The sequence below is a fragment of the Gadus macrocephalus genome, chromosome 21, assembly GCF_031168955.1.
Source record: "Gadus macrocephalus chromosome 21, ASM3116895v1".
In the NCBI taxonomy this organism is placed as follows: Eukaryota; Metazoa; Chordata; class Actinopteri; order Gadiformes; family Gadidae; genus Gadus; species Gadus macrocephalus.
Genome location: NC_082402.1, coordinates 4586660 through 4600537, shown reverse-complemented (window position 1 = coordinate 4600537; position 13878 = coordinate 4586660). Strand labels below are relative to the sequence as shown.

The 13878-nt window shown below is 46.3% G+C and overlaps 2 protein-coding genes across 3 annotated transcripts in view; one reads left to right on the top strand and one right to left on the bottom strand.

Annotated features, from left to right (window-relative positions):
- The window catches only part of atad2b (ATPase family AAA domain containing 2B), a 78785-nt gene extending 69973 nt beyond the window's left edge, over positions 1 to 8812 (bottom strand). Inside the window, 10 exon segments of the mRNA XM_060041705.1 lie at positions 46 to 157; positions 380 to 481; positions 754 to 829; positions 3526 to 3675; positions 4189 to 4336; positions 4628 to 4727; positions 5007 to 5157; positions 5299 to 5330; positions 5799 to 5965; positions 7982 to 8812. Coding sequence (XP_059897688.1) covers positions 46 to 157; positions 380 to 481; positions 754 to 829; positions 3526 to 3675; positions 4189 to 4336; positions 4628 to 4727; positions 5007 to 5157; positions 5299 to 5330; positions 5799 to 5965; positions 7982 to 8083 — 1140 coding nt within the window. The 5' untranslated portion in view covers positions 8084 to 8812.
- A 73-nt stretch (positions 8813 to 8885) lies between these two features.
- On the top strand, positions 8886 to 13224 carry ubxn2a (UBX domain protein 2A). 2 transcript variants are annotated; one of them, XM_060041711.1, is made up of 7 exons: positions 8886 to 9031; positions 9369 to 9431; positions 9766 to 9865; positions 10167 to 10276; positions 10603 to 10740; positions 11322 to 11483; positions 12801 to 13224. In XM_060041711.1, the coding sequence occupies exons 2-7, from the start codon at positions 9388 to 9390 to the stop codon at positions 12985 to 12987; spliced, it is 741 nt and encodes a 246-aa protein (XP_059897694.1). In that variant the 5' UTR covers positions 8886 to 9031; positions 9369 to 9387; the 3' UTR covers positions 12988 to 13224. The 2 variants fall into 2 exon arrangements, with proteins under 2 accessions (XP_059897694.1, XP_059897695.1); XM_060041712.1 differs by lacking the exon at positions 8886 to 9031 and having other exon boundaries at positions 9414 to 9431; positions 10157 to 10276.
- The last annotated feature ends 654 nt before the right edge of the window (positions 13225 to 13878 follow it).

The window sequence follows — 13878 nt, the reverse complement described above, 5'->3', positions numbered from 1 at the left end:
GGATTTGCTCACGCCTCGGTGTTCCCGCCTTCCGCCTCTACTTACCGAGCTATCGAGGTTCATGGGGTCCACATCTGCTAGGCTGGCACCCACTTTCACCCGGTCCCGCAACACCCCACCTGACAGCTCCTCGGTGCCCAGATTCATCGGCAAACACCTAGGAACAACCGTCGAACATATTGGCCACGTGCATATAATAAGGGCAAAGATGAAAACGAAAGAGAGAGAGAGAGACAGAGAGACCAAGACACAGAGGGGGAGAGAGAGAGAGAGAGAGAGAGAGAGAGAGAGAGAGAGAGAGAGAGAGAGAGAGAGAGAGAGAGAGAGAGAGAAAACAACAGGGAGACGCAAGGCAGAGGCCCTGGAAGAGAGCCTCTACCTGTTCCTGGCCCGCGTCATGCTCTTGCTCTTCCTCCTCTCGAAGCGCTCCTCGTCCGAAGAGGAGGAGGTGTCACTGCTGTGGATGGCGTGTTTCTTCACTCTGAGGGGAACAGGGAGGAGACGGGGAGATGAGCCCTTTTGTCAGCCTCATGGCCCTGCATTTTGACTAATGCTTTGCCTGTCGAAAACCAGCATAAGCCCATCTGTTTTCAAGAAAACCCGCGACCACCCTGTCCGATATTACTTCTGGGTGTATAACTCGTGAGCAGTGAGCACTGCCAACTGTCCTCTCTCTCCCACTGACAGTCTTAGACGGTCTTCATTAAAATGCTGCTGTTCGGGTATAAGTTAGGCAACACCAGGCCCTCCAACCTTATATGGCTTCTTCTTGCTGGAGATCTGTGGGTGTCGAACAGGGACGGGTTGCTTTGTTTTCTGTTCACAGGCTCTGGGAAAGGCAAACAAAACGGGTAAGGATGAAGCAAGGCAAATCAAATTCACGTGAACATATTAGGGGCTGACCGCCTAACAGGCAATTTGACGAATGATTAGTCGCGTGTTTTATTCATGTTTTGGCATGGCAAGGGGGTACTGTCATTGTTATCATGGTCTCCTCTCTCCAGGTTTCATTCTCCAGGTTTCATTCGTTGTAGAGTACAAAATAGGATCCTTAGTGGTTCGTTAGTGACTGGCCTGGGGGTAACCCGCATGGAAAAAGTTTGATCATAAACACCCCGACATTGAAACAGAATTGTACGGCGGTGGTGGTGGATTTTAAATAATCACACACCCTAAAAGCAGCTTATATAGTTTGACCGTTCTTTTTAAGTGAAAAAGTTATTCAACAGTAAATCTGTTGAACATATATGAACATATATTGAACATACAACAGATATTCAGGCTCCGAATTACAGCTATGTGACGAGTGGAAGCGAAGACGTGATCACTGTTATGAATCCTGTGTGTCTAGCAGTGTATACCTGCCCAGGAGTCGGACAGCAGCACCTTTCTATATAGAGCGAGCGCTTGGTCAATACTTCCACACAATATGCAATATACAAAGTCAACTACCCTGCTGTAAACAGCAGTCTTCCTAAAACGCAATTCATCCAATTAGGTCTCACGTTTCAAAATGTCTCAAAGGGATAAAACGTTAAAACCGCAGTATAGAATATATTGATACAATATACATTGTTCAGTGTATACACTTTGAATATATAGTGTAGCCTTCTAGCGCTACCAGAATTTAAAGCAGGTAAAACAAATGCTCAGTGTAGGTGCGACGCACAAAGAAGGTTTAAAACAAACATTAAAAACCGACTTTCCATATGTGTAAATCGGTGCAAACTATTCCAGAATTGTTCTGAATAATAGAAAAGCGCATCGAACAAACCAATCAAAATCAGTATGCTGAATCAAAACGAGTTGAAACGAAACTACCTTTTCGACAAGAATATGAATGAACAGTATTGCATACTAAAGTCACAAACTGAAATTAGATTCAAGTCAATTTAAGGCACACACTGAATAGATTCAAGTAACTGAAGCACAACAGCAAAATGTACTGGTGGGCTTGCATATCAACAGAACTCCACCTCCAGCGCCTGGGCCTGCCTCGCATTACACATGATGCGCATGTAACAGAACATCAACAAAATATTATGTGTAAGCCGGAAATACAGTATGTCTAAAACATTTCCAGTTAACATAGCACACAAGCCCAACTACTGCATCACTCATTCTTGTTTAAAAAAATTAGCACATCTACGTGCTCGGGGGATAGGCGGGTGCGAAGGCGATTTACAATCAAACCCGCCGTGGTAAAGACTCCGCTGGAACGGAGGTTGCCGGTATAGCCAAGTATTCCACGTATTAAATGGCATTAGTATGCACGTTTAATGAACAATAAGTAATTAATATAGCTAATAAATAATACTGAATTAACTTTAGGCAAAAAAAAAAAAAAAAACGCCACAGCTAAAGTTGAATACCCACCCACGTCATTTCAAATAATCGAATATTGGAATGGCGTGCCCATCCCTAGTCTCTGTACAGATTTTGGTATTGCTTGTATCCCTTATAATAACTCAAATTAAATGTAGAAACAAATATCAATGGTTATGAATTAACACCACACTTGACATTTCTTAAAATTTGAAATGAAAAGAGTTCTAAATATACTCAACAAATAGTCAGAATGGATTGCTCGTAGGCGGGGACAGCCCTGAAGCATAAAACAGATGGCTTCATGTACTAATATCAAGACACGATGCCAGACTCATCACGGATCCAGCACGCCTACATTTGTAGGACTTATGGAGAGACTGCACAGAGCCGGCAATCAGAAAATGCAAGTGGCGGAGTTACACCTTGTTTTCTGTTACTTTACAGACCTATTCTACCAAACAAAGCTCAGTGGATGAAGCTTTCAGAACGAGGTAATAGAAGTGAATATCGCAGGGTGCCAGTCCAAACAGTGCTCATTTGCAACCTTAACTCTGGCCAGCCAAGTTTGGGTTTGTGAACAAGGCGCTTCCCATCCCCGCCTACAGAAACATGATTGGTCTAATGCTGCGTTTTATAATCCAACCGTGTCGGAGGTCCGAGGACGTTGCCTAGCGACACGCACGAAAACGCCCCTTTTCCTCGGACGGCGAACTCGCCATCTCGGTTGTACTCAGTGGTGACCGAGCAAAATTCCGAGACAGAATTCAAGATGGCTGCGCCCAGTGTGACTTGAAGGATGTTTTCAACTGTTTTCATTGTGCTTGGACCACAATGGTGGTTTAAATGGCAATTTCAATCACTCGTATTACTGCAATACCTTACTGCGTCCGTATCTCCGCCTATGGCCTATAGCCTACTTATTTTGGAGCGCCTGGTCCTCTGCCAATGCTACCGCGACAACAGCTTTCCAGGTGGCGTCCATGTTTCCCTCCAACGACCGATAATAAAACGCTTGAAGTATGGGCGTGGCGTCAGATCCGAGATCCGAGTCGGTTCGCAGAGAATACTCAAACACAGCATTAATAAATACGAAGCGAGAGAAAGGGAAACACCCCATTCACCATGATTTGAGCATGTCTGCCATCAGACCTCAGATATCAACACAGGTCTGATGGGTGAGCCTAATGCCAGACTCACCGATAGGCGGAGCCTCGTACCGCTGCATGGCCTTGCGCTGGCGAAGGTTGTACGGCCGGCCGTTGGCCTCCCCTGCCTCCTCCGCTTCATCCTCTTCGTCGTCTTCATCGTCGTCGTCCTCTGCCTCTTCCCCTTCCTCGCCGTGCGACTCTGAAAAAGCCGAGTCACGTTGCCTTTCAGAGTCCGTAAACACAGAACGGATACAGAACGATGGATCACAGCAGGGTCAGACTCGCAACAAACACCTTTTCACTAGAAGCGTGCCATTATGCTTTCTACAAAGTCAGACTTCTCCTCCAAATGGAACTGAACAACTGATTAAAAGTTGTGTTCCAAACATTCCACCACGCCAGCCCAGACAGCCAGCTTCCTGCTATCGGTTGCCTTGCCAAAACAAATGAAATTGTATGATTGTGGAGAACAGACGTCGACACAATAACAGCAGGCTTGCCTACACAGACACTGCCGAAATGGAGGCAAAAGAAAAGCAGACACTTTGTCAACGCCTGACAAGCCGTAAGTCCCGACATCTTTTGGAGGAAGGCAAAAAAATACACGGCACGCGGTGTGCGACATAATACACAGGGATACATCATTCAGGGAAAGAATCGAATTGCATCTTTGAGCGCTTGCCTCCATTCGCCTTGCTTGCCATCTACTGACCTTCAGTGCCCTCCTCCTCTTCGTCGTCGTCATCATCATCCTCCTGCTGCTTTTTCTTGCTCAGGACTTTGTGGTGTGGTGGTATGTTGAACGTGTTCCTCCGCAAGGATTTCCGGCGCTTGACTCGTGAGTACATGTCCATGTTCTCCTAAATGAGAAGGCAAAAGGAAAAGGGCTTGTTTACAACGGACATTCACCCAGTTGACAATGTGTGCGCAAAACAGGGAGCTCTTGTCTGCAGAGTGGAGGGTCTGGGTGGTGTCTAGGGATTCAAGAAATGCCAAAAGATTATTATCGGAAACAGGGTCCGAATCTCAGAGAGTACTCGAGTAATCTGGCAGTGCTCAAAATGAGATTGTCCATCTTAATTATATCCATTGGGGAGAATGCGAAACGTGACGCATCGAGTTGGATCGAGGTCCAGTTACGTTACACGGACCTCCTCAGTGTCTCCGGTCCACATGCGCAGACGCTCCACCTCTCGGTTCTGCCGGATGCTGCTGATGTTATCCATCTCCTGCAGAACAGCCTCGGCAGTACTGAGAACCGGCACAGAACAACACATGACACGAGCATTGCTCTTTTCAAGAAACACAATACTTCCATGCTAGAGGATATAAGGATTCTAACAAAGAACAAGACAAAACACGGACATTCACAAAGTATACATCGACGAAGAAACCTGAATAATGAATGCTTTTCAAAATGCTGATTATTCCACCTTGCCCATGGCACCCAAGGACACCATAGCCATGAATTCTAGTTCAAGTCCATTTTCGGAAGGGAGCATAGTGTAGTGTGTTGCATAGACCGGCTACCTGTTGACCAGCTGGTCGAACAGCAGGCTTTGGTTGAGGTGCTCAAACTGGCTCTTCTTCACCCGGCAGCTCACCCGCTTCAGCCCCACGTGACCATTCATGCGAGAGTGATCGTCCCCGCCTCCCGGCTCGTCGCGATGGCTCATATGGGCTGTGTGGCGTTGACCAAAACACAACATACAGGGAGAACACGTTAGCTGCTGTGTCCACGGATCCACCAGAGCAGCCCATAATCCCCAAGTAGATGTAGAGCTCAACATGTGTCATTTTTAGCGAAGGTGTGTGCCATTACCGTGTCCATTTTGCATTGTGCGAGAGGACAGCCTGGGAACAAAACAGAGCATTGAGTGTGTCAATCATTTTCATCACAACACAAGTCAAAGGACCATGTCGATTTTTGGAAGCATAATCACAGCGGGATGTTAAACCGGCACTGGGTAGGATTTCCAATTAGTATCCTCTAGGGACTCTAGTGGTAGCTTCGGTTGTAGCTCTACAACAGGTAACTGTCGTCGGAACATGTCAACGCTTTAGAAAGAAGTAAAGACGTGTGCTATTTACTACAGAAACCCTAGGTGACTCAAATCTGCTAGCATGTCTTCCAGCAGATAGCAGAATGTTTTTAACATGACCTTGTCAAAACCAAAACGATATTGTCGCTGGTTTGTCAAAATGTTGTCATGAAAGTGTCAGCCGAAGACAATAGAGGAGCACAACGGAAAAAAAATGCGATCAATAAGTAAATGACACAACATTAACAGTCAAACAAATACGGCGGACTGGATTGCTGACCTGGTGCGATAAGTGGGAATTTCCCAGTTGACCCGTTGACCCTTGGTCTGGGGAGATGGAGAGGTGTCACTGGAACAGGGGGTGGAGGGAATTTGTCGACGCGTCCGCTTGGAGGGAGGGGTCAACCTCGGGCTGCTGGGACTACTCACGTCACTCACAGGCTCCTTCTAAAGGGGAGGCGAGCATAAGGCAAGCAGACCCATGAAGCACACTGCAGTAGTCACACAAAACAATAACAAAGAGACGCACACACAAAAACATAACCTTGTGTTTCTTTGTTATGCGGCCGAGTTGAAAGAAGAAAATACATAAAAAGGAATTTCAAAAGGACAGAAGAATGCGAGAATGTATTGGGTGTACCGTGATCATTTGGAATGTTTTTATGAATCTTCACACAATGAGATGCCCACGTCTCCACTGTGTAACTTCAGCTCTTCAGCTCTGATATAACATATCGTTACTGTTGTTAATAGCAACCGTCTGCTAAATCTGCGGTATCGGTGTCTTAAATAAATAACGCACAATTACAAAATTGGGGTATCCAAGGTGAATGAACATGCAAACAGGGGTAGCACACATATCAGCATTATGCAACGCTTATTCTATGCCTTTTTGCATTTTGAGATAAGGTCAACAGGAAAGGTGGTGACTTAAAATAATGACTTAAACGCTAAGCAAAACATGTCACACTCGTTTGGGGATGTTTTAAGATTAAAAAAACCTCAATGTTGAAGGGGTCACCAATTAATTTAATTGAATACAGAGCAATATTGTCGATGTTTGATTATTCCAGTGTGTCCATGACATTGTGACAGCACGGTAACATCTCATTGTTTACATGTTTCACCCCTTGTCACTGTGTAGGTCAACCAATGAAGTAAACCAGAGCTTCATAGCTGGCTGTGGGGAATCTGACGAAAAGCAACAAAAATCGTATATACTAAAGCCGTCTTTAAGACGTAGGTCGCGGACTGCCTTGCTTTAGTTGTATGAGGGGTGTTAACAACATAAAGTTCATTGAGTTCAAGCCTGCTAGGTGTAAGCCAGCCAACTGTTGTGAGCCTGGGACTCCCTTCCCCCACATAGAGCTACCAGGCAAATAACGCACAATTACAAAATTGGGGTATCCAAGGTGAATGAACATGCAAACAGGGGTAGCACACATATCAGCATTATGCAACGCTTATTCTATGCCTTTTTGCATTTTGAGATAAGGTCAACAGGAAAGGTGGTGACTTAAAATAATGACTTAAACGCTAAGCAAAACATGTCACACTCGTTTGGGGATGTTTTAAGATTAAAAAAACCTCAATAAAAAAAAATAGGAATTGACAGGAAGACAATGTTGAAGGGGTCACCAATTAATTTAATTTAATACAGAGCAATATTGTCGATGTTTGATTATTCCAGTGTATCCATGACATTGTGACAGCACGGTAACATCTCATTGTTTACATGTTTCACCCCTTGTCACTGTGTAGGTCAACCAATGAAGTAAACCAGAGCTTCATAGCTGGCTGTGGGGAATCTGACGAAAAGCAACAAAAATCGTATATACTAAAGCCGTCTTTAAGACGTAGGTCGCGGACTGCCTTGCTTTAGTTGTATGAGGGGTGTTAACAACATAAAGTTCACTGAGTTCAAGCCTGCTAGGTGTAAGCCAGCCAACTGTTGTGAGCCTGGGACTCCCTTCCCCCACATAGAGCTACCAGGCTAGCGCTAGCATCCCTTAGAGCCCTTCACTTATCACCAAACAATGGCGTGAAGGTAATCCGGACAAACCCGGCAACAGAACACAATTGTAGAGCAGGGACTGCTTCGGTCTAACGTCAAAAAAGCAAACACTTCCCCGTTAAGCTGTCAATTTCTGAAGACAAAAGCATAATAAGTCAGCCGGACAGCAATTGCCCAAACACAAAGGGAACTCAACTTGGGAGCTAGCCTGGAGTTCGAGGCGCTCCTCTGCAGCCAAACAGGGGTATTAAAACCTAGAAACACGAATGACACGTTCGCGAATGACAGCGGACAGAGGCTTGTGTGCCCGCTGAGACGGTGACAATCCCACTGGGTCATGTTTTGCAGTGAATAAAGCCATGTAGAACAGCGAGAGGCAACGGTTAGCTACCTAGCACCCATAGCATAGCCGGCTAACTAGCCGGCAAAGAAAAGACCCCGGCTCTTACATGTTCCTCAGAGTTTGGCTCATTTCTGGACGACGACCTAGTCCTCGACGAGATGAACGGATTGCTAGGCAGAGGCCGTGCTCTCTTTCGTGTGTTCACCATGTCGCTCCCCTCGCGTGTGTGTTTGTTTGTGTCCCTTATTCAGTCTTTCTGTAGGCTCCAAAGCACTGCCTCCCCTCAGTGAGTGCAGCACCGAGGCGCCATTTCTCTTTCTGTCGCTCCGCTCCGCTCTGCTGTCAGCAGGCAGACTGAAGCCGCCGCGCCGACCGACCGACCGACCCGCCAGTCCGGGGCCGTCAGTCTGGGGAACGGGGTTTGACAGGTGTCGTGTCTTTCTGGTGGTGCTGTGAATTAATAAAAGCCTCTGTATGATTTATGCTGCAGTGGCATGACACGAACAACTTTCTGGGGTTTGTGCATGATTAAATATGGTTTGTTCCCACTCACTCGTAGCTTTTTTTTTGTGCGTTGTAGTTCGATATCAAAAATTGACAACTAGGCCAATACAAATGTGTATATTTCGTGTGTTACATTTCATGTGCTGTATGTTATTGTCCTGTTAAGTAAATCCAAAATGTCACGAAATGTGTTCGAGCCTACATAAGTAGCGTGTTTTATGTATTGAGCTCACTACTTGTTGGAGCCCTATGGGAAAGACCTAATACCTCATCCCAATAAATAACGAAGTGTGTGTTTGTGTGCGTGCGTAATCAAGTGTGTGCAATTAAGACAATACACTCAGATCAATCGTGGTTTTGGAAACGAGTTTAGGATACGGCACTACAAGCACAAAATGCTCAACGATTTTATTTCCAGTCTCAGTATTTAATCCCCATGGCATACTCCTCTCCCCCAAAAAAAACTCCTCAGTCGTAAACATTTGGGAAGTTGGTAGTAAAATTCCGCTGAGCTCAGCAGCATGACGGCAGTGGGGCTGCAGACGGCACTGTGCCTACGTCACAGATATTGCTCAGCACAAGAGTGGCTGCATGCCCTACTAATTTATGGCTGCACGTTTTAACGCACGGATTAAGGACTGAATACGGATTGGTAAAGAGGATTTATGCTATTACCAAATATATGCATGCAGAATAGGTGTTTCTGTCGTTTTAAATACGCTGGTTTATGTCGCTATACACGCCATGGTTGTATATAGTCTACGCCCCCTTATATAATGTACCCTACCATGTTTCTGTGCTTCTCTTGTCTGTCGACACGATAGACATCCTATTTTTCTGAAATGTGTTGATAGATTTCTATCATGTTGGTAATTGATTTACCACATGCATTGGCCAACGACTGAATGTTACAAATGATTACGCCCCCATTTCGTTGCTTGCTTGATAGGCCCTCGTTTAACTCTTATTTTTGTGTTTTTTTTCCATAGATGGAAAATAAAGAAGACCATGAAAAACATAGATAATACAGAGAGTGGGAATGATGACAACTGGTGGGTTGGTGTCATATCTTTACATGTTATTTATAACAATATAGAATACGTATAGGCTATAACATAGTCATAATACTTAAGTTAAGTCACTTAAGTTAGTGGTCTGTCTGTTAATATATAAATCTGTCTTCAAGTAGGTGCTACTACACAATATTGGTCATTGTTTTATAATAACAGACAGACAAATGATGATCTAATGTGAAAAGTTAAAAACTCGATGCAAATAATCACGAAAAGTTGAGCCTCTTCTTTTCCATAATCTCTGAAAGCGTTGAAGATAGAACATCATTATGAAGGCAGCAACCCAATATAATGCTTTGCACCGTACTCTTAGTGATGAGAGTGAGGAGGTTCCAATGAGACGGAGCTTCTCGGTCGAGGATCTTTTGGATGAGGTGGAGAAGATCTGCTATGATGCCCCAGGAACCTCAAAGGTATCACAAAGATTTCCATTGCGTTAGCTGTTGCTTTTCAGGGGTCCATAATCATGCACTTCTTAGTCCAGAACTATTTACCCATTTGCATACCTGGATATTTGATGTTGTTCTCTCTCTCTCTCTCTCTCTCTCTCTCTCTCTCTCTCTCTCTCTCTCTCTCTCTCTCTCACCCATTCCCTTTCCCTCTCGTTATCAGTTGGTCAAATAAAATCAGGGTCCTAATAATATGTAAATAGAGGCAAATAGACTGACTTGCACTTGGCACAATGTTGATAGTGAAATACACAGCTTTCCTCAGGTGGAGATGGTGGTGAGGCTGTGGAAGGACGGCTTCACCATCAACGACCAGGAGTTCCGGAGCTACGCCACGCCCGAGAACCAAGACTTCCTGGACACCATAAAACGAGGGTAAAATCCACACCCAGAAAAATACAAACGGTCTCTGGGAATATCTCGTCAACGTTAGAACATAAAAATGCATGCTATCGCAAATAAAACCGCATCCATCTTCCCGTCGAATCGGCAAGAGCTTTTATTTTGGTGAAACCCTCTGTACAATTGTCCTCCAAACAGTTCAGGGTCTCCAGGGGGAAAGATAGCCACACACCTAGAGTGACCTAGAGGGAGTTCTAGCGACCTAAAGAAGTGCATCGTGATGACACAGAAACAAAGGGTAAACTGTGGTTCGCTTTATCATCGTCACCCCATTGTGCGCGCTCTCTCTCTCGCCCCAGGGAGCTCCCGCTGGAGTGGGAGAGCCGAGCAGAGGAGGAGGAGCTGGAGATCAACGTGGAGGACCTGACGGAGGAGCTCTACGTCCCTAGGAAGAAGGCCTTCCACGCCTTCAGCGGTCACGGCTACCGGCTGGGCAGGTGAGAGGCGTACGCAGGGTGTGGATCACGGACGGCCCTCTGGAAGTTTGCCATAACTAAATGTTTGAGCGGTTTTGATTCCAGTAATACTTTTTATATTGTTTCGCTAGATGAGTTCCCTCAGCATACACATAGACACAGCCCCCCCCCCCCCCCCCCAAGCTATTCTGAAGATTTATGAAAATCTTTTATCCAAGATTGGTTATAATCCATACATTTTTTAAATCGTTTTCTTTATCAATTCCCTAAAGATAAGGACTTATATCGGTGGATTTGTTTAAAGACAGACTTATTTTTGAATGTGTGCGCAATAGGAAGTTCTTCCACTAGGTGTCCCTCTTAAACCACACTGTCCCTCGGCTGTAAAACACCAGCGGGAAAGACGAGGACTGGGAGGAGAGGAACACCATGTCCTGGAGTCTTGAGAGCCAGGGTGTTTGTAATGTTAATACCTCCATCCTCTAGGGAGACGTACAGCACTCCCAACCTGTATCCCTGTGATGATGAGGATGAGGCGAGATGCATCATTCATGCACCTTCTCCACAACTCTTTGATCACCCCCCCCCCCCCACCCCCCCAGTGTGGCGCCCCGAGTCGTGGCCCGATCGCCATCTGTGCACGAGGAAGGAGAGTCCCCTCCTATCCCCATGGTAACACTGGACCATGCCCTGCCCGTCACCTCGCTGCAGATCTGGCTGGCCGACGGGAGGAGACTGGTGCAGCGCTTCAACCTATCGCATCGGTGGGTGTCACGTCGCCGACGGCGCCCGCCGACGTGCGCATCGCACCAGACAGATCAACGACTCTCAAGTCATATTTAGGTCAACAGTGCTAAAAAAAACTAAACACAAACTGGAAGGTTTTATTTTTTTTATCTTTGGCTATTTTTGGTATCCCACGCTTTTTGGAGTACTACGACTACTCAGTATATTTTGGCGGGTTGAATACCGGGAACACTGGTGAAACAGAAAAAGGGTTTAGCAGCGGGTTATGCGTGTTCCATCTGCCGTGTGAGGAGGGAAGAACGAGTGGGGAGGAGGGGCGCTGTAATCTCTCGGCGAATTACGTAATGTTCGGTCCTAGTGCGGTGGGCCAGGAGGCCTGCGTAGTGCATTATGGCTCATGTTAACCCCCCCCCCCACCCCCCCACCCCCCCACATCATCTCCATACCTAAGCCCCCCCGACCGACACGCACACATCACACACGCCCCACACAGCGCACACACGGGCCCCGGACCCGCGGAAAGACATCATCTGAGACGGTAGAGCGATGGAGTGGATCTATAAAATCCCCTGAGGGATTGCATAACCCAAATTCAGTTTTTATCTTTTTTTTTATTTTTTATATAACCGGGTTAGTGACACACATGGACTGGACGCTGATCCCCCCTCTACGTCGTAAAGCGTGCAAAGTGAGCGAAGCACTGGGACTCACCGTAGGATGGCCTGTGTGTGCCTTGAGGTGCTAGGGTGTCAATAATAGATGGTGTTGCCATTTGTGGAGGTTTATAGACAGAGGGAGGGAGACAGAGAGAGAGAGTGAGAGTGAGAGTGTGTTCATGTACAGCGCCCAAAAACACACACACACACACACACACACACACACACACACACACACACACACACATACAACACACACACTTCCTCATAGTGAAACGTTTTGGGATAGAATGCTTTACTATCAAACCCAAACGACTGTGAAAGCGCTACTGTCTGCGGGTAAAAAGGGCAGTATTACAGCAAGCTTAAAGGACAATACGGCAGCCTGGGTGATCAAACCATCATAATCGAATCTCCTGGCTTCACTAAACCATCCGTTGCCAATATGCTTGCGGCTATAGAGCGTTTAGCATGAGCACGCCCGCCAGAAATGAAGACAATGGCAATGTGGCTCATTCATCTTTTGGAATGAATGCGTGTCGGTTAGTACAGAGTTTGTGGACAAAGCCACCTTTTAAGTACTTTACAAAATGTTTCATCACAAAGACCTTTCCTCCCCCTCTCTTCCATGTCTCACGTATCTCTCTTCCTCTCTCCGCACCGTGGGTCCGTCTCCAGCGTCAGCGACGTCCATGACTTTGTGTCCCGCTGCCAGAGGACCTGCCCCCCCTTCGTCCTGACCACCTCGCTGCCCTCCAGGGTGCTCCGCGAGGGGGGGCTGAGCCTGGAGGAGGCCGACCTGGCCCACGCCGTCATAGTCCAGAGACCCCTTGACACAGAGGCCCCCTTCGGTCAGTCGTCCTGACCCCGCAACGGACCTGTCCGCGACGACACGCATACACACCCGCACGTAAGCGCCACACACATGCATATTAACGCAAGCAGACACACACACACACACACACACACACACACACACACACACACACACACACACACACACACACACACACACATAATAACACACCCACACACCCACAAACACATTAACACAAGCATACACACACACATACACACAAACACACACACACACAAAAACACACACAGGCACCCACACCCACCCACATTAACACACGCACACACCCGGACACACACCCTTAACGCGACTGGCCTCTCCTGATCTTAGCCTACCCACGCCTTTCTTCTGTACCGCTGTTCCACGGTTCAACACACCAAGCTAGTGAAAGTTTACCTTCTGCTTCCAAGTCAGAGCAGTGTGCCAATAATGACAGGGGGACGTTCTGTTTGGGGGTCCGGGCTGTTTGAAAAACATTTAATCTGTTCTGTTATGAACCTCTGCACCTTTATGTATACCGCTTATCTACTGTATTACTGCCGGTCGTTGCGATCGGGAGTCACAGAAAGCTTTTCCTGGTGTGTTCACCCAAGTCTGGGCGAATTGCCAGACACGTTTTCAGGTGGATTATCATGAAAGTTTGAAATGTTGCTGTGTATGATGTTTGACATGCCATGTCTCATGACCTGGTTTAACCTGACTATGGTGTTCTCGTTACATTTTTGTTCGCTGTGCATCGTTCTGTTTGTGGAAACCTAATTTGGAGGAAGATGTTACAAAATATAGATAAGTTATTAACATAGAGCGGAAATCTATAAAATACCATGCAATATGTATGCATTTTTTGGCTCATCTGATTGTCTGGATTTGATTGGGTCAAGGAATGGGCCTTGCTGATAC

What these genes read in the sequence shown, in the direction of transcription:
- ubxn2a (XM_060041711.1), top strand. Translation starts at nt 9,388, where the DNA reads ATGAAAAACATAGATAATACAGAGAGTGGGAATGATGACAACTG. An exon ending in CACGGCTACCGGCTGGGCAG is followed by an intron (nt 10,741 to 11,321) that starts GTGAGAGGCGTA and finishes CCACCCCCCCAG; the next exon opens with TGTGGCGCCCCGAGTCGTGG. An exon ending in CGCTTCAACCTATCGCATCG is followed by an intron (nt 11,484 to 12,800) that starts GTGGGTGTCACG and finishes GTCCGTCTCCAG; the next exon opens with CGTCAGCGACGTCCATGACT.